The following is a 19,154-nucleotide window of genomic DNA, read 5'->3' as shown; positions in this document are numbered from 1 at the left end:
CGAGCCTCCGTCTTGTTTGAAGAAACCTTCACTCCATAACACATGTCTTTATGAGAAAATGACCAAAAGTCACACTTACAAGAAAGTTTCCCATCATAGATAAGCTAAATTATTAAAAAGGTCTCCTCACTTGGCTAAATAATGTTCCTTTACTGAATGATCACCTTTCAAACAAAAGATGTTTGAAAGATGATCTAATCGCTGTAACTGTTTTTATAAACTTATTTTCATTCATTAGGAATTTAATTAAACAACAGTATGTATAAATATGTATTTTATATTGTTCATTTTTTATATGTAATACACCGGTAGTTAGTGAAATTTATCTGCTTTCTGCTTTTTCTCTATTTAAAAGACTTGAACAAGTTTTGCTGTGGATGAAATAAAATATTTTTTTATGATTCAGCTGGAATATTTTTACAGACTTTGGTTAAACAAACTTTCATGTCTTTAATTTTTAGCTAAGTCTCCTGTGAAAGCCCCGCCCCCTGATAAATGTGGAAACGTTTCACCAAAGTGGGCGGAGCTACAATACACTGAGGGGCGTGGCTAAAAGAGGTGATGAGCCTAGAGGTTTCATCTTTGTACCATGCTAGCAGTAGGAAAATTCAACTGCAGTAACCACTGTTCAACCAAAGAGGGCATCACTGAGACGGTTTAAGGCAAATCAAATTTACAGGATAATGTTAAAATACGCACAGAAACGGACCGTTAAAACCCCTAAGGACTGATTAAAACTGTAAAAATAGAAACAAAAGCTTCTTGGTTGTTACATGTAATGTCCTCAAAGCTCTTTAGGTTACTTTATATTTGTAAGTAAGTAAGTAAACTTTATACATCACCTTTCACAGACACGAGAAATCACAAAGTGCTAACAATAAGGGTAAACATAATAAAACAAAGAGAAACTAAAAACAAGAAAACAAAGAGAAACTTAAAACAAGAAACCAAAAGGTTTGCCAAAGTCCTGTCTAAAAAAATATGTCTAGAGACTTTTTTTGAATGCATCGGTTGAAACAGAACATCGTAATGCTAGAGGGAGAGCATTCCAAAGCCTGGGGGCCAGTTTTCAATTCCCAATTATATTGCTGTTTTAGAATTTTGTATTTTAGAATGTTTGTATTGTTTATTGGTCTCATTTATTTCAACACAACTTCACATGTCTGAATTTAGTCATTTTTTTCATTTTGTCATACTGTAGCAACACATTGGACCTTAAATCAGACAAAAACATAAAATACAAGAAAGAAAATGTTTGATTTACTTAACAGTGAAAACTACAAACATGAAAACTGAAATCATGTAAACCTTATAAGATACAGACAACTCCTCGTCTATATTTTCTGTACGTTAACAGCCACCAGACACTGTTTGCAGTTTAAAATCGGTTTCTAGGACGATCAGAGAGCATCACCAGAACTTCACTATTTCCTAAATAAGCCTTAATGTAACAGAGAGAAAAGCTTGTGTGTGTCTTTGTGTGAGTTTTGATCAAAATGATTGTAGTGATGGTTGTATGTGTTTATGAGATTTTTGGTCAATGCGTTTGTTTGGAGCGACCTAGTGGTGTGATGAGTGACTGCATGCAACGGGTCCATCAGGCAATCTCGCGGCTTCCCCCACCAGTTGAGGAGCGCTGGTGGAGGTAGGTGCGAGATGCGAGACTTCTTTTTTTACTTAGGGTCATATTTTCTAGTTCAACAATTAACGAAGTACTCTAAGAATATTTAACATTTACAAATATAATTTGTAAAGTTTTCTCGTGGTTGGGCTGGAAAAATGTGACCCTATGAGTGGGAGCTGCGCCGGTTGGTGTTCGTGGCTGACCACTCGGTCACGGCGCTAACTGTCTTTTATTTTTCAGCCTGTCGGACCACTTGGCTGCAGTCAGTCACATTGTGAGGAGTTTTTCCTTCTTTGTTGTGCTACGTGGGTTCAAACTGTGAATTTGTTGATATATATATGTAGAAAAAGGTTTTGTGAGTGTTTTGACTGTAAACTGGTGTAACAGTTGTCTGTTATTTTACTGTTTTTGCTGTTAATGTTATTTTTGATTGATTCATTGAATAAGAATGTTTTGTTTTGGGAAATGTGTTAACTGTTATTGTTTTAAATTACACGATCAAGTCTAAATAATAATAATAATAATAACAATAATAATAATAAATTTGAACCCACGTAGCACAACAAAGAAGGAAAAACTCCTCACAATGTGACTGACCGCAGCCAAGTGGTCCGACAGGCTGAAAAATAAAAGACAGTTAGCGCCGTGACCGAGTGGTCAGCCACGAACACCAACCGGCGCAGCTCCCACTCATAGGGTCACATTTTTCCAGCCCAACCACGAGAAATCTTTACAAATTATATTTGTAAATGTTAAATATTCTTACAGTACTTCGTTAATTGTTTAACTAGAAAAGTATGACCCTAAAATATGATGTTGGGGAAGCCGCGAGATTGCCTGACGGACCCGTTGCATGCAGTCACTCATCACACCACTAGGTGGCTCCAAACAAACGCATTGACCAAAAATCGCATAAACACATACAACCATCACTACAATCATTTTGATCAAAACTCACACAAAGACACACACAAGCTTTTCTCTCTGTTACATTAAGTTTGTTAATTAAAACAACAGATTGCTAGAAGGAGAACAAACACTTTCAGCTGATGAGGAATAATCTACTGAACCTTTAACTCTGCAATCAAAGTAGTTGCGCCCTCTGGTGTTCAGAGAATGAACTGCATCCTACAGAGAAGTTCCTGGTTTCAGTGAAGCGGGAAGAGAAACAGAAACCATCAGCAGCTCAGGATGAAGGTCTGTCTCACTTTGATCTGCCTCTTCTTCCTCAGTGAGTACATTTACATTTATTTCTATCATCTTCTCTGCTCTCAGTCCTTCATCCTTTCAGTTCCTCAGTTTATCAGGGATAATTTCAACTTTGTTAAAAGATTTTAAGCCGTGTGTTTCACTAGTTTCATCTGTTTCATTCTGTTGGTTCTGTAGTAAAACATGTTGATGGTCCGTTTTAAATACAAAAAGCTTCATTGTGAGGCCAACTAAATTATGCAAAGCTTGTCAAATCACTTTTTTTTTGCTAATTGCACTAATTAAGGTCTTTTCTGTATTGATGATCAGATCATTTCAGCACAAAACCAGAAAACTAACCATCAGAAAACTGTTGAAATGCTAAAAATTAGTTTTAAATAAATGTACAGTTTTATAAACTTCAGAGTTTGTTGATTTGGAGAACTTGAAACAAAAACAGCAAAAATAAAAAATAAATCAATGATGTTAATGTTTTAGCTTTTAAACAAGCTCTGATTTGCTTCTCAGTTAGTGATTTAAGTACATGGTGGAACAAAGAAACCAGGTTGTTGAGAAAAATAAAAAGTTTGGGAATGTATTAAAATTAGAAATGTGGGAATCAATGTTAATTTGTTCTGACATCTTCAGTTAAATTCATAAAATATATTTTCCCTTTAAGCTGCTGAATATCACAGTAATTACTGATTGTTTATCTTCTCAGCAGCTCTGAAGGACGGAGACGCTGTGAGAACCGTTAGAAGAAAAGAAGGACAAAACATCAAATTTGGATGTAAAGCTTCGTTAGCAGGAATCAAAAAGTTATTTTGTAAGGGAGACTGTAAAACAAAAATGTTGGTTGGAACAACAACAGACAGAGCTCAGAGTGGAAGATACGGCATTGAGTATCAAAGCTTTGCTGATGGTACTGCTGTTATGAATGTGAGCATCAGAGATCTGAAACGGTCAGACACAGGACGGTACCGATGTGCTTTGTACAATCCTGGGGGACCGTTACAGTATGCTGATTTTCACCTGATTGTGAATGGAGGTGAGTTTCTCTCCTGAAAATGTTCATTCATGTCTCTGAAAGTAAACTCTACTCACTGGCAGCTTCTTATGATCCAAATAACATCAAACTGGGTTTAAATCATAGTTCAGATGTTTTTAACTGATTAAGTCATCCAACATGTTCAAACTGAGACTCACACAGACAAACATCTTCATTGGTGTCATGAATGTTTAATTTCTCACAGCTTCAAACACTTCAGCCCCAAACTCGACTCTGGAAACTTTTACATTAGCATTTATGTCGTCAACGTCTGAACCAAGAACAGCAGCAACTCCAAAACAAAGGTTGAGTTCCTTCATGCCTAAAACGATCCCACAGAACAGAACAGTCAAACCCGAAGGTAAAGTATTTGCTCATGTTTTCATGATGTTGGTTTGTTATAGTGTGTGTATGATTTTATTAAGTTGTTGTAAATCAATAATGTTGACAAAAGAGTTAGAGAGCCAATAAATTAACATTTTAAGGGAACAGAATAGTTGATATAAACTTAGTACAATAATTCTGGAATAATCTAACTGGGTTTAATGTGTGTGGTTCTGGGCCAAATACTGTATGTTAATTTGTATTAAAACAGATGAAGCAGATCCGCTGCTTTATGTGGGTCTGAGTCTGGCCATCATGATTGTCTCGTTACCGACGGGTCTGATGATTTACTGGTGCAGGAAACGCTCCCATCCACAGAAAGGTGAGTTATAACACACTCACTGCTCTTTTTTAATTTCTTATAGAAAATTAACTGTCAAACTCTGAAACCAAACCCAACTTTAAACAATCAAGTTCATTTACTGTAGCAGTTCCTCAGACCCAAGAAAACATGGAGAGCTTCGACGGGTGCAGTAGAATTATATTAACTTCTTTCAAAACCAAGTTGTTGCACTGAATACACCGTGCTTCGAATACACCGTGAAAACTAAAATAAAATAAAATAAATTTTGCTTAAGTGCTTTTGTTTGACACGAACATGAATACATAAGAATAATAACGCTAACTTAAACTTATAGAACTCTAAACATGTACCTCGCTCCGCTGTCCAAGGGCTGCAAAGTTTATGGCGGTAAAGTCCGTGCTGTGCTGCCTTTAGCCTGTTCTGAAGAGTGTGCTACAGTCCAGAGTCATTAAGATGAAGAATATCCTCTTCTTCCTCTTGTCCCTGGGATATTTCAGCCCAAAGTGCTGACTGACAGGAGGCTAGCAACACTTCATCTTGTTTTACTGTTTAAATGAAGGCACTAACTCAACATGAACCAAACTACAGCGCCCCTACTGGGTTCTATGGGTAACAACCTACAATCAGGACATAAAACATGGAACGGGCATTTACACTCCCACCAAATCATGTATGATGAGAGCTTATCAACGATTCATGCATGATTTTAAGCATGACAAATGGACATTAAAGAAGTGAACAAACAAAAATACAGTTAACGTCACACATTAACCTTCAGCGATATAATGTCTGATGTGAGACTAATGAGCATCAGTTAGTGACTTTCTAAAAGAACCACAAGTTTTTGAACAGGTCTTTCAATAATGTGAGGTTTGTGTGTTGTACCCTGCTTCTTTGCTGGATTTTGATCACCCACTTGAAGCTTGACTCTGCGCACCAAGCCATCATCCTCTTGTGGTGCTTCAACAACTCGACCCAGTTGCCACTGACTTCTGGGAAGCATGTCTTCCTTTATGATGACGATGTCATTGACCTCAAGATTGCGACGAGGCAGGTGCCATTTTTGTCTTGTGGATATGTTCAGAAGGTACTCCACTTTCCACCTACTCCAAAACTGTTCCGTTAGATATTGCACTCTGCGCCATGTTTTCCTTGCATACAAGTCCTCCTTCACAAACTTTCCAGGAGGAGGCAGCGCAACCTTTGATTTCATTAATATGAGATGGTTTGGAGTTAGAGGTTCAGGTGATTTAGGGTCATTGATTCCATCAACGCTTAGTGGTCGGCTATTGATAATAGACATTGCCTCATAAAACAGTGTTCTTAGAGAAGCGTCATCCAGCCTGCCTTGTGATTGAGCAATGGTGGCATTGAGAACGCTGCGGATGGTTCGAATCTGTCGTTCCCACACACTTCCAGCATGGCTGGCAGATGGGGCATTAAATACGAACTCGCACTGTTTATCTGCAAGGAAAGCCTGCAGGGCATTTCTATCACATTCCTTGAGAGCCTCTTTTAGCTCATTTTTGGCCCCAATGAAATTTGTACCTTGATCGCAGTACAGCTTACAGACAGCTCCTCTTAAGCTGATAAAGCATCGTAGGCCATTAATGAAAGAGTCTGTAGACAGGTTCTCTAGCATTTCAATGTGGACTGCGCGTGAGGAAAGGCAGGTAAAGAGGAGTCCGTACCTCTTTTGCTCTTTGCGACCTTCCTTGGTGATGAATGGTCCGAAACAATGCATTCCGCTGTAAATGAAAGGATCTGAGACTTCAACTCGTTCCTACAGTAGTTCAGACATGCGCTGTTCTTCAGGAGGCCGCTGAAGTTTTCGACATTGAACACATCTGCTTATTAGTTTTGCAACTTCTTTGCTCCCACCAATCACCCAAAACCCATTTGCGCTGATCTCCATGAGCGTCTGGCTTCGGCCTTGATGACAAATCTTTGAATGAAAGTGAGACAGGATCAGGTTTGTAATGTGATGATTCTTCGGGAGAATTATAGGGTGTTTCAAACCTTGGCAGAGTGTTGACATTTTTAGTCTTCCTCCAACCCGGATAAGTCCCTGATCTACAATGGGATCTAGTTGAAAGAGAGGGGTTGAACTTGGAAGACTATCATTTACTTTCAATGCTCTCAGCTCTTGAAAGATTGATTACTGCTGGAGGAGTTTTATTATTACGTCAGCTGCTCCCTTGCGTTCATCCGCTGTTATGACACTACCATATTGGGTTTTGTTTGGTCTCAGTCTTTTTATTCTTGCCACTGCTTTAAGGAGCATTGACCAGCTAGAGAGCCTGTCGAAGCGTCTGAGGATAGTGTCTTATTCGCTTGTTTGAGTCGTAAAGGTTTTGACTACTTTAACTTCTGGATCACCTACCAACAGTTCAGCTGAGGGGGCAGCTGAGTAGGAAATCTCTTGTTCCCACAGAAACTTTGGGCCAGACAACCAGTAGGTTGTCATAATCTCTGATGCGCCAAGGCCCCTAGAGGCATGGTCTGCTGGATTCTGAGCTGGGTCAATGTAGTGCCACTGTTTGGGATCTGTAGTTTCCCTAATCAACTGGACACGATTTGCGACAAAGATGTGAAATCTTCGTGCCTCGTTGTTGATATATGCCAAGACTACTTGGGAGTCAGTCCAAAAGAACTCCTCATCAACATTAATCTCAAGCTCTGATCTTAGCATAACGCTCATCTTTGCTGAAGTGACTGCGGCTGACAGTTCGAGTCGTGGTATGCTTATAACTTTGGTAGGTGCGACTCTAGCTTTAACTATAACCAGACTACAGTGCACTTTGCTGTCATCACTTATGAACCTAATGTAGGAACATGCTCCATAGCCTATGTTACTGGGGTCGGAAAAGTGATGCAGTTCCACTTTAGCAATGTCTTTTAGTTCAGCTGGATGGTAACATCTGGGTACTACGACTGATTTCAGTTTTCCCAAACCATTCTTAAGTCCTCCCACCGTGAGCGCAGATTGTCGGGAATGGGGTCATCCCATTCGGTACCTCTACGGCAGAGCTCCTGTAGGATACTTTTACCACTCAAAGTGAATGGAGCTACAAACCCCAGGGGGTCGTACAAAGATGAGATAACAGACAGTAGGCTCCGGCGAGTAGGAGGCTGGTCCTTTGTGTTTACACTGAAGTTGAAGGTGTCATTTTTGACTGACCACTGGATTCCAAGCACATGGCCTTCAGATGTAGTATCAGGTTTGAGGTCGAGTGACTCTGTTGTATTGGCTCTTTCTGAGGGTGGTAGATGAGAGAGAGCATCACTTTGGTTGGAATTAAACTTGTGCAGACGTAACCCTGCAAGTTTGCACAGGGCTTGTGTTTCGTTTATGAGCTCTTGAGCCTCTTTGACTGATGGGACACTTGTCAACCCATCATCTACGTAAAAATTTCTTTCAACAAAGTCGGAGGCCTTTGGGTAGTCGGATTTGTGCTGTTGTGCTAGGTACTTAAGGCCAAAATTAGCACATCCAGGGGAGGATCCAGCACCAAACAAATGCACAGCCATTCTGTACTCTTTGGGCTCTACATCTAGTTGTCCATCCGGCCACCATAGAAATCGTAAGTAGTTGAGCCTCTCTGGGCAGACAAAGAACTGATGGAACATTCGTTCAATGTCGCAGATGATGGCTACATTCTCCCTTCTGAAACGACAGAGCACTCCCACCAGTGAACTAATCATATCAAGACCTGTGAGAAGAGTATCGTTCAGTGAGACACCAAGAAACTTAGCAGAACAATCAAAGTCGACTCAACTTTGTTGGCTTTTTGGGATGGTACACCGCGTGGTGTGGGATGTACCAAACGATCTCATCATCAGTCACAGGAGGGGCTAGTTCTGCATCACCACTGCTGATAACGTCTTTCATAAAGGCGTTGTAATGCTCATGATACTGTTTGTCAGCTTTGAGCCTTTTCTTTAGGTGTTGCAGTCGAACTGTGGCTAGCCTCTTATTGTTGGGAAGGGCTGGTGGCTTGCCGTCTTTGAAGGGAAGGGGCATCTGATAATGTCCATCTTCTCTCTGCTTTATTGTGTCACTGAGTAGTTGTAAGAAACAAACATCGTCCTGGGATATGTACTTATCCTCATAGTTTCTCTCATTGAAGTCTGACTCTGAGACTTTAAGCACATCAGCAGTTGAGGGTGTGGGCATTTGTTTGACATTGACACGATGCACATAACTCTGATTTCCCTCTCTGTCTAAGTGGGGATTACCAGACCCAATGATACTCCAACCAAGTATGGTTCTTTGTGCAAAAGGCTCATTTAATTGTCCTGTGACAATTTCTAAGGGAGCTAGAGTTGATGGACAGTCATAACCGATTAACAAGCCCACTTCACAATCTTGAAGTGGCTGTAACTGGTTGGCTAGGTCTTTAAGGTGTGGCCACTGAAGTGCAGTTTCTCTAGTGGGAATATGGGACTTGTCAACTGGGATAAAGTCACGAGAGTAGGCTTGTTTTATTTTGACATGAGCATTAGAGTCAAAGCTACGCACCTGTAAGTTGCTAGCAAGTCTACTTGCCACAACTGTGTCAACAGTGGTCATTGTGCTGAGCTTTAACTGCACTGGTTGCTTATCCACATTCAGCTCAGAGGCCAGGTCTCCTAAAATGAAGGAAGAGTAACTTTGGGTGTCAAGCACGGCATATGTGAGTATTTCTTTCTGTGGCTCTGATGTAGCTGACAGAAAAACTGGTACTATGCTGGATGTTGCAGATATTTTTCTTGTAAGTACATGGGTCATGACTTCCCTGTTTGCATTTTCAGCTGGGGAAACGGAGTCCTCAGTTTTAGTTTATTTGGGTTCCTTTACTCCCTCTTTGTGTAGACAGGTAGGGTGACGTCGGCCACACTTACTGCAGGAGTGACGTACTTTGCATTCTTTAGTTACATGGCCTTTTCTCAAACATCTGAAGCAGAGGTGATTTTCACGAATGAAAACTTTCTTTTCATCAATGGTTTTTGCTACAAATGTAGGACACTTGGCTACACCATGCAGTTCGTCCTTGCAAAACAAACAAGGTGGCTTAGGTTTAGGAACGACCACTGTGGGGAAGGGAGACTTTGACTGGACAGTTGTAGTAAGTACTTTAGCTCTCTTAATGTGTCTCTCCTCTGTTTTTTCACTTATTAGGAATGGTGAGGCGACAGGGTGGCAAGCAACTTTCGCTTCCTTTTGTAAGAACTGTGTGAAGTGAGCAAAGCTGGGGTACTCCTGATGTTTGTCTAACTCTTCCACAATAATACGACTCCATCTCTGTATTATCCAGTATGGCAGTTTTTTGAGAAGCTTGTGGTTTTCCTCACAATCATTAAGGATTTCTAGGCCCTTGACTTGGGGAATAGCCTCTGCGCAGCTCTGAAGAAAGTCTGCAAACTCTCTCAGTGCTAAAGGATCGTTAGCAGCTATTTTGGGCCATTTTATAAGCTTGTTTCTAAATGCTCTTTGCACAATGAATGGGCTGCCACAATGAGCAGGCCTCGCTCGACTGACACGTGTGTTGTACTCGCCTGATACGGGACCGTCTTTCACTTAGCGATGAGTTTTCACTGTAGCAGTCCCTCAGACCCAAGAAAACATGGAGAGCTTCGACGGGTGCAGTAGAATTATATTTACTTCTTTCGAAAACAAGTTGTTGCACTGAATACAGCGTGCTTCGAATACACCGTGAAAACTAAAATAAAATAAAATACATTTTTGCTTAAGTGCTTTTGTTTGACACGAACATGAATACATAATAATAATAACGCTAACTTAAACTTATAGAACTCTAAACATGTACCTCGCTCCGCTGTCCAAGGGCTGCAAAGTTTATGGCAGTAAAGTCCGTGCTGTGCTGCCTTTAGCCTGTTCTGAAGAGTGTGCTACAGTCCAGAGTCATTAAGATGAAGAATATCCTCTTCTTCCTCTTGTCCCTGGGATATTTCAGCCCAAAGTGCTGACTGACAGGAGGCTAACAACACTTCATCTTGTTTTACTGTTTAAATGAAGGCACTAACTCAGCGCCCCTACTGGGTACTTTTGGTAACAACCTACAATCAGGACATAAAACATGGAACGGGCATTTACATTTACTTTCCTAAAATGTGATTTTATTTTTTTTTGCAGATAATTTATTCAATTCAATCAATGATTCAGTTCACTATATTTTGGTAAATTGTCTACATTAAATACAGGAAACAAAAAAAATAATGAAAAAATAACAATAAACAAACATAATTTACCAAAAAAGGAACAACGCTTATTGACCGACAGACTTTAACTGCACCTCCACTTCTGGTGATTTTACTGGAGTTCCTTCATCTTTTACATGTTCACAGATTATAAAATCTACATGAAGTCAATAAATATAAACAGTGGGTTTGAGAATATCTGCTTTGTTGTAAGGTGTTAAAGGCCAGACTTTTCATGCATCGCCCTGCTTACAGAAATGCTTAAAGGATAACAAAAGGTAGTTGTACAAACTTGAAGCAGACCAATTTACAGTAGCTTCATCATTTTGACTCAGATTTGTAGGTGGAGCAAAAACAGTCTGTGACAAGTTTTCACACCAAGCTGAGAACCGATCGATTAACTCCTGATCTCTTTAGAATCTTCAGATTTGAAACATTTTTAAACTTGTAATTGTTGAAGTGGAGCAACTCAGATAGGAACTGGTTTAAATGTTTTTGTTATTAATGCGATTTCAGCGATCGACACCTCACTGAGTTGTTTGGTTTGTTCGTCTAATCCAGTGTTTCTCAACCTTTTTTGGCCCAGCGCCCCCCTAGCCCTTATCCAGGTCCCTCACCGCCCCCCACCAAAGAATTTGCAGGCTACTTTGCACTGACCATTATTTTATCATTAAAATAATGTCCAAAATGTCTTGGTTTGATAAATATTCTATGACCATTCCTTGATACAAACATTTGAATCAAGTTAATGGTTTCAAACCAGATCTTTGCAAAAAATTTGCTGACATGTTAAACTAATTTTAATGTTTTAGCTGCAGCATTTCTGGAAAATGTTCTAGTTCCTAGAAAGTCTCCTGATCTCTTTAAATCAGAAGTTTCATCTCTGATTTGAATGTTTTTCAGATTCTCCTGTGGAAACTGAGAATGATGACGTCTCTCAGGTGAGTCTAAATATTTATAAAACACCTGAATTTCATTAGAGTTTTCATAAAACTGTCTCATTGAAACTCCTCCTCTTCTTCTTTTTCTTCCTGCAGACCAATCCAGAAAGGGAGGAAACCAAAGAGGACAGACAGAACAATTCATCTGCTGAGGAAATATCTTCACTTTACCGCTGAACTAAACTCTGAAACAATCAGGACTCAAAGTAAAGATGAAGAACATTTAGTCTCATGTTTTTACAAGAAAAGTTTTCTATAGTTGTCTAAAACTTTGCTAAAATATGTTCCTCCACTGAATGTTACAGAAGATGTTTGAAAGACGACCTAATCGCAGTGCTGTAACCGTTTTCATGATGAACTTATTTCAATTCATATTTCCTAATGTACATTTGCAGTCTAGCCAATAACTACATTTTATAAGACTTAGCAGGAATATTTTGCAAACTGTGGTTAAAAAAATTGTCATGTCTTTAAAATGTAACTAACTGCCCTGTGGAAGCCCCGCCCCCTGACAAATTCAGAGAATTTCCAAAAGTGGGCGGAGCTTAGATGCACTGAGGGGCGTGGCCAAGGTTGAGCAGCGCTGTGGTCAGGAGGAGAGAAATACTGCTGCCGACTTGGTTCATTGTTGCTGTTTAAGGCACAACCTTCTTCCATTGTGACCAAAAGAAAAATTCAACTGTAGAAGCCACTCAGCAGAACTGAGATGGTTTTAGGAAAACTAAAAATAAATAAATGTACATAAAAATGTCAATATTCACACAGACAAATAAAGACAGAAACCTTAAGAACCAATTATTTTTATATTTGCCAATTTCAAACTCAAAGTGGGTCTGTATTGCTGTATTAGGGTTTTTAAAAATATATATTTCCTATTAGAAATTTGTGTTTGTTTTTGTTTTGTTTGTTATCCTCTAATTCAACAGAACATCATATTTGAATTTACAGTTATTTATTTATTTTGTCACGGTGCAGTGACACATTGGACTGTTTTCTGAAAACAGTAAATCCTACAAACATGTAAATTGGATCATTTTTATAACTTAATCCTTTTCTAAAACCTGTATACCTGAGTATAGAAAACAATGCCTGTATTAAACCTTATTTATAATAAAATGCAGACAACTCCTGATCTGTTTTTCTGTACAACTATTTAAAACTGCCACCAGATGCTCTGTTGGGAAAATCTGTTGGCAGATGATCAGAGAGCATCACCAGAACTTCACTGCCTGACCTCCAAGAACTTTTCATTAAAGGATGAAGATCCAGGAACCATCAGATCTGTGCTGTTATGAGGAGATGCTTCATTTCATCATTTCACTGCAGCTGATCTACAGCCATGAATGTAATGAATAAAGTCCTCGGTTTGGATGTTTGAAGGTTTACTGTCAACTAATTAATGTGTAAATGATCTAACATATTCTAAATTTAACCCTCACTTCCAAAATTTTGTATATGAAACTATTGTGTTGCTGTTGTTCCTTTATAATGGTCTAAATAATCAGGAACAATATTAATTAAAGCAATTAATTGATTCCTAGATGGAAAACAAACTGATCTGATGAGGAATAATCTCCTACAGAAACTTTAACTGTGCAGTAAAAGTAGTAGCGCCCTCTGGTGTTCAGAGGAGGAACTGCATCCTGCAGAGACGTTTCAAGGTTATCAGTGAAGCAGGAAGAGAAGCAGAGTTAGAAACCATCAGCAGCTCAGGATGAAGGTCTGTCTCTCTCTGATCTGCCTCTTCTTCCTCAGTGAGTACATTATTTTATTTATATCAGTTTCTCTGCTCTCAGTCCTTCATCTTTTCAGTTCCTCACAGTTTATTAGAAAGTTTTTAACTTGTTGACAGATTTGAGGACAACGCTGTTTCTCTGTAGTTTTCTCTGTTGCCTTCTGTTGGTCTTTGTGGTAAAAGATGTCGATCTGTTTAAACATAAATATTTTTTCCTAAAATTAATTGAATGATTGTAAGCTTTTCAAATCACTAATGTATTTGCAAATCAACCATTATCTTTGTTGCATGAAGGCACAAAGATAATAACTAATTTGCTAATTTCTGGATCCAAAGTCAGATTATTTCAGCACAAAAATAGAAAACTAACCATCTGCTCGTTGTTAAAATATAGATTTAAATCAACAAAATATTCAGTTTTGTCTTGAGCTCAGAGTTTGTTGCTTTAGAGAAGTTGATAGATATTTTTGTCATAGATTGAAAGAAGTTGAAAAGGAGAATAAACGGAAACCATAAAGTGACGCAATATTGAAACCTTATCACAGACACAGTGACAAAATCTACAAGACAAGACAAAATTGCAAAAATGTTTAAATAAAAACTAAATGGTATTAACTTTTTAGCTTTTCATCAAGATTTAATTTGCTATTTAGTCGACGATTTAACCAGGTGGGTTAGGGTTAGGGTTTAATTTCCTCTAAAAGCATTTTAAATTAAGAAAATTATACTTGATTCAAAACTTTTGTTTTAAATGAAAAAAAAACATATGGTGTGCAAAAGTATCCAACTGTTGAAACTCCTTTGGCAGCAGATCTGTCTTTACCAGCTCTGCACATGGAGTGACTGAAACTCTTGCAAAACAGATCAAACTCAGTCAGAAAATATGGAAAGAGTTTGTGAATAATAACTAATTAATTATTCAATAATTCTAAATTCTGCTTGTAGAAACGTTTTAAAGTATAAATGTACAAACTAAAACTTTTCTCCTCGTTTCTTCCAGGCTAAAGATGAAGAAGCAGAGTACTCTGAAGTGCAGCTGTTGAACAATGACACCGGATCCAACGGCAGCCATCTTGGTGTTTCAGATAACGTCACCTACTCAGAACCTCAGTTAGATATGAGCTCTGGTAGCCATGGCAACGGTTCACCTGCTCTTTATTCCACCATTACTTTAGAACCAGAGCTTTGTTGATATGGACTCAGCAACAGAGACGTAACCAAAATCAGTCCATTATGAGGGTTATTGGAACATTCGCTACTCATTTATTACAGCGGGAAACGAGAGATCAGGTCTGAAATCTGGATGTAGAGATGGACCGAACCTTCAGAGTCACATAAAGACAGTTACAAAGTCTGTCTTCTATAACCTGAAGAACATTCAGGATTAAAGAACTAAAATCTCAGCAAGATCTAGAGAAACTCATCCATGTGTTTATCTTGAATCACATTCATTACTGCAAAAGTATCTTTACAGGTTTACCTAACAAATCAATCAGATCCAGAACTGCTGCTGCTGGCGTTCTGACTTAAACCAAGAAGCTAGAGAACATCACCCAGTTCAATCTTGAAAGACTCAGACGGAGAAGAAGAAACAATTAAAAGATTTAATGACAGCCTGTCATTAATTAATTCCTTAGGAATGAATAACAGTTCTTTGGCGCTCGGACCCCGGCAGCTAATTTGAGCTGAGATTTGATGTGAACTCGATGAACATCCCGATAACTGATTAGGGATGCTCTCCCCGGGGCCTGACACTGTTGGTGGTGGTCAGGAAAGGGTGCTGTCCTGGAGAGCAGAAGGATGTGGGTGGAGAAGGGGCGGAGGTGGGTTGAACGCAGCTGGGAACCGGCTGACGGCTTGGGTGTGGATCCTTTAATGCAGAGCCTGATTGCTGATGGAAAGCGCCGTGTGAGGTCCAGTGCTGAGGTCGGAGATGAGCATGACGTCGATGAGCGAACGGAGGGGGCGGAGTCTTCCTGTTTGAACTTTGGCTAAGTTCCATTTCTAAAGTCCCTACACTGAGAGAATAGACGTTATAGGCTCCAACAGAAGTACTTCAACGTATTTGTCAAGTTAATTATTTGCTAGATGTTAATGAATATGATGCTAATGATTACAGTTGTAAGATACTGTATTACTTTTTGTTATTATCTTTGTTTAGGGCCTCCTGCTATAGTCAGGTCAGCTGCTGTGGTTGTTCTGATGGGTTGTGTTGAATTAGTGTGGAGTGAAACATAAAACACTGCAGCAACTTCAGCTCATGTGACGCTGCAGGTGCAGCTCTGCCAAACAGCCGCATGGCTCCTCAATGTTGTCAAAATTAACTGATAACTAAAAAAAACACACAAAACATGTCAGCTATAGGTATAAATGAGTTAAAATACAAAACAATAGAGGGAAATCGAAGGGAGCAGTTTGGAAGAAGAATAAAAAATAAACTAAATAAAACATTCGAGACTGTAGCATCAACACAGAAAACACAGGAGAGAATGAAGGTCAGACAGAATAAAAGCTGATCAATACAGAAAGGAAATCAGAAAGAGGACAGACAGAAAAAATCATCTGCTGCGAAAATATCTGCAGTTTGTTTCTGAACTAAAGTCTCTGAAAAAATCAGAGCTCAATGTACAGATGAAGAAAATTTAGTCTCATGTGTTGTGACTTTTTTACACTTATATGTTGTTCAGTATATTTTGCGTGACAAGTGACTGATTTACAATTATATGTTAAGCATAGATTACATGATGATTATTATTAATTGAATTGAACACGATTGTATATAATTACAAAGATGAAGTGAAATATATTTAAGTGCAAGACATGATTTATTTGAATAGAGGAAGTCTTTTATTTTGAAGAATGCTTAAGTATCTGGTTCTGTTTTGTCACTATCTTGCTTTGTTGATATTTGGTTGCTTTGGTTACGAACAGCTGTCGCCGTTTTTTCTCTTCAATAAATTCTGAACAGAAAGGTTCAGTAAAAGACATACGAGCCTCCGTCTTGTTTGAAGAAACCTTCACTCCATAACACATGTCTTTATGAGAAAATGACCAAAAGTCACACTTACCAGAAAGTTTCCCATCATAGATAAGCTAAATTATTAAAAAGGTCTCCTCACTTGGCTAAATAATGTTCCTTTACTGAATGATCATCTTTCAAAAAAAAAGATGTTTGAAAGATGATCTAATCGCTGTAACTGTTTTTATAAACTTTTCATTCATTAGGAATTTAATTAAACAACAGTATGTATACGTATGTATTTCATATTGTTTATCTTTTATATGTAATACACCGGTAGTTAGTGAAATTTATCTGCTTTCTGCTTTTTCTCTGTTTAAAAGACGTGAACAAGTTTAGCTGTGGATCAAATAACATATTTTTTTATGATTCAGCTGGAATATTTTTTCAGACTTTGGTTAAACAAACGTTAATGTCTTTAATTTTTAGCTAAGTCCCCTGTGAAAGCCCCGCCCCCTGATAAATGTATAAACGTTTCACCAAAGTGGGCGGAGCTACAATACACTGAGGGGCGTGGCTAAAAGAGGTGATGAGCCTAGAGCACTTGGTTCTTAACCTGGGTTCGATCGAACCCCAGGGGTTCGATGAGTCGGTCTCAGGGGTTCGGCGGAGCCTCTGCCGCGGAGGTAAAGACACACTTGTGTAAAGTCGTAATGACGCCCCACTTTGACATCACTTGCTGCAGAGGATCAAGTTACATTGCTTAGCCAATCAGAGGATCACGTTACATTGCTTAGCCAATCAGAGGATCACGTTACATTGCTTAGCCAATCAGAGGATCAAGTTACATTGCTTAGCCAATCAGAGGATCACGTTACATTGCTTAGCCAATCAGTGCTGTGGAGGAGCCCTGATTGAAGGAGTTCCACTCTCAGCATGGATTTGAACTTGTGTCTTTATTTACTTCAGCAAAACTCACAGTTTTTACCAAATTCTGTAGCTTTCGGTGTGCTTCTAAATCTGCTCCTTAGTCGCCTCTTTTCGGGGTTGCTACTGCCTCTAGTGGCGTGGGGGTGGTAACACAACTAATATAATTACATTACTAAATCAGAATACCGCAAAGTCTTTATTATTTATTATTAATTTTTCATTCTCTTAAGAATGTAGAGCTAATTAAATAATCTAAACAAGTCCTTAAAGTGGTTCCAGTTTCTCTCGATTGCCAACCTGTTGAAACTGTGGCAAATGTTAAATACCTTGGGTCGTTCCTGGACAGTCAGCTCAACTTTGCTGAAAACATATATTGAAGATAATATTTTGAAGAACTGTTCTCAGAGACTCTACCTTTTAAGAAGACTTAGTGATTTTGGGGTGACCCAACTAGTCTGTAGTTGGGTCACCCCTATGTCTTGAATTTGTGGGTGGGGGGAAATCATATTTTATTTATCACTACAGAAAGGTTCAGTGAAGGGGCGTATGAAACCGGTGGGGTTCGGTACCTCAAAAAAGGTTAAGAACCACTGGCCTACAAGTTTAATCTTTGTATCATGCCAGCAGTAGGAAAATTCAACTGCAGTAACCACTGTTCAACAAAAGAGGGCAGCACTGATGCGGTTTTAGGCAAATCAAATTTACAGGATAATGTTAAAATACGCACAGAAACGGACCGTTAAAACCCCTAAGAACTAATTTAAACAGTAAAAATAGAAACAAAAAGTTTTTTGGGTGTTACATGTAATGTCCTCACAGCCTTTATGTTACTTTATATTTGTAAGTAAGTAAGTAAACTTTATATATCACCTTTCACAGACACAAGAAATCACAAAGTGCTTACAATGAGGGTAAACATAATAAAACAAAGAGAAACTAAAAACAAGAAACCGAAAAGTTAGCCAAAGTCCTGTCTAAAAAAATATGTCTAGAGACTTTTTTTGAATGCATCGGTTGAAACAGAACACCGTAATGCTAGAGGGAGAGCATTCCAAAGCCTCGGGGCCAGTTTTCAATTCCCAATTATATTGCTGTTTTAGAATTTTGTATTTTAGAATGTTTGTATTGTTTATTGGTCTCATTTATTTGTGATGAGTGACTGCATGCAACGGGTCCGTCAGGCAATCTCGCGGCTTCCCCCACCAGTTGAGGAGCGCTGGTGGAGGTAGGTGCGAGATGCGAGACTTCTTTTTTTACTTAGGGTCATATTTTTCTAGTTCAACAATTAACGAAGTACTGTAAGAATATTTAACATTTACAAATATAATTTATAAAGTTTTCTCGAAGTTGGGCTGGAAAAATGTGACCCTATGAGTGGGAGCTGCGCCGGTTGGTGTTTGTGGCTGACCACTCGGTCACGGCGCTAACTGTCTTTTATTTTTCAGCCTGTCGGACCACTTGGCTGCGGTCAGTCACATTGTGAGGAGTTTTTCCTTCTTTGTTGTGCTACGTGGGTTCAAACTGTGAATTTGTTGATGTATATATATAGAAAAATGTTTTGTGAGTGTTTTGAATGTAAACTGGTGTAACAGTTGTCTGTTATTTTACTGTTTTTGCTGTTAATGTTATTTTTGATTGATTCATTGAATAAGAATGTTTTGTTTTGTTTTTGGAAATGTGTTAGCTGTTATTGTTTTAAATTATACGATCAAATCTAAATAATAATAATAATAACAATAATAATAATAAATTTGAACCCACCTAGCACAACAAAGAAGGAAAAACTCCTCACAATGTGACTGACTGCAGCCAAGTGGTCCGACAGGCTGAAAAATAAAAG

General features: G+C 38.7%; 1 protein-coding gene across 1 annotated transcript; it reads left to right on the top strand.

Moving 5' to 3' along the window:
- Positions 1–1,581: 1,581 nt before the first annotated feature.
- Positions 1,582–11,916, top strand: LOC145552299 (uncharacterized). The gene is made up of 7 exons (XM_081609291.1): positions 1,582–1,645; positions 2,738–2,821; positions 3,534–3,860; positions 4,066–4,221; positions 4,456–4,566; positions 11,653–11,690; positions 11,787–11,916. Exons 3-7 carry the CDS (start codon positions 3,662–3,664, stop codon positions 11,865–11,867), a joined length of 585 nt encoding a protein of 194 aa, XP_081465417.1. The 5' UTR covers positions 1,582–1,645; positions 2,738–2,821; positions 3,534–3,661; the 3' UTR covers positions 11,868–11,916.
- Positions 11,917–19,154: the final 7,238 nt, after the last annotated feature.

Source organism: Poecilia reticulata, chromosome 7 (genome assembly GCF_904066995.2).
Source record: "Poecilia reticulata chromosome 7, P_reticulata-male-v2, whole genome shotgun sequence".
In the NCBI taxonomy this organism is placed as follows: domain Eukaryota; kingdom Metazoa; phylum Chordata; class Actinopteri; order Cyprinodontiformes; family Poeciliidae; genus Poecilia; species Poecilia reticulata.
The sequence above is the reverse complement of the archived record's forward strand: the minus strand, read 5'-3'. Positions and strand labels throughout refer to the sequence as shown.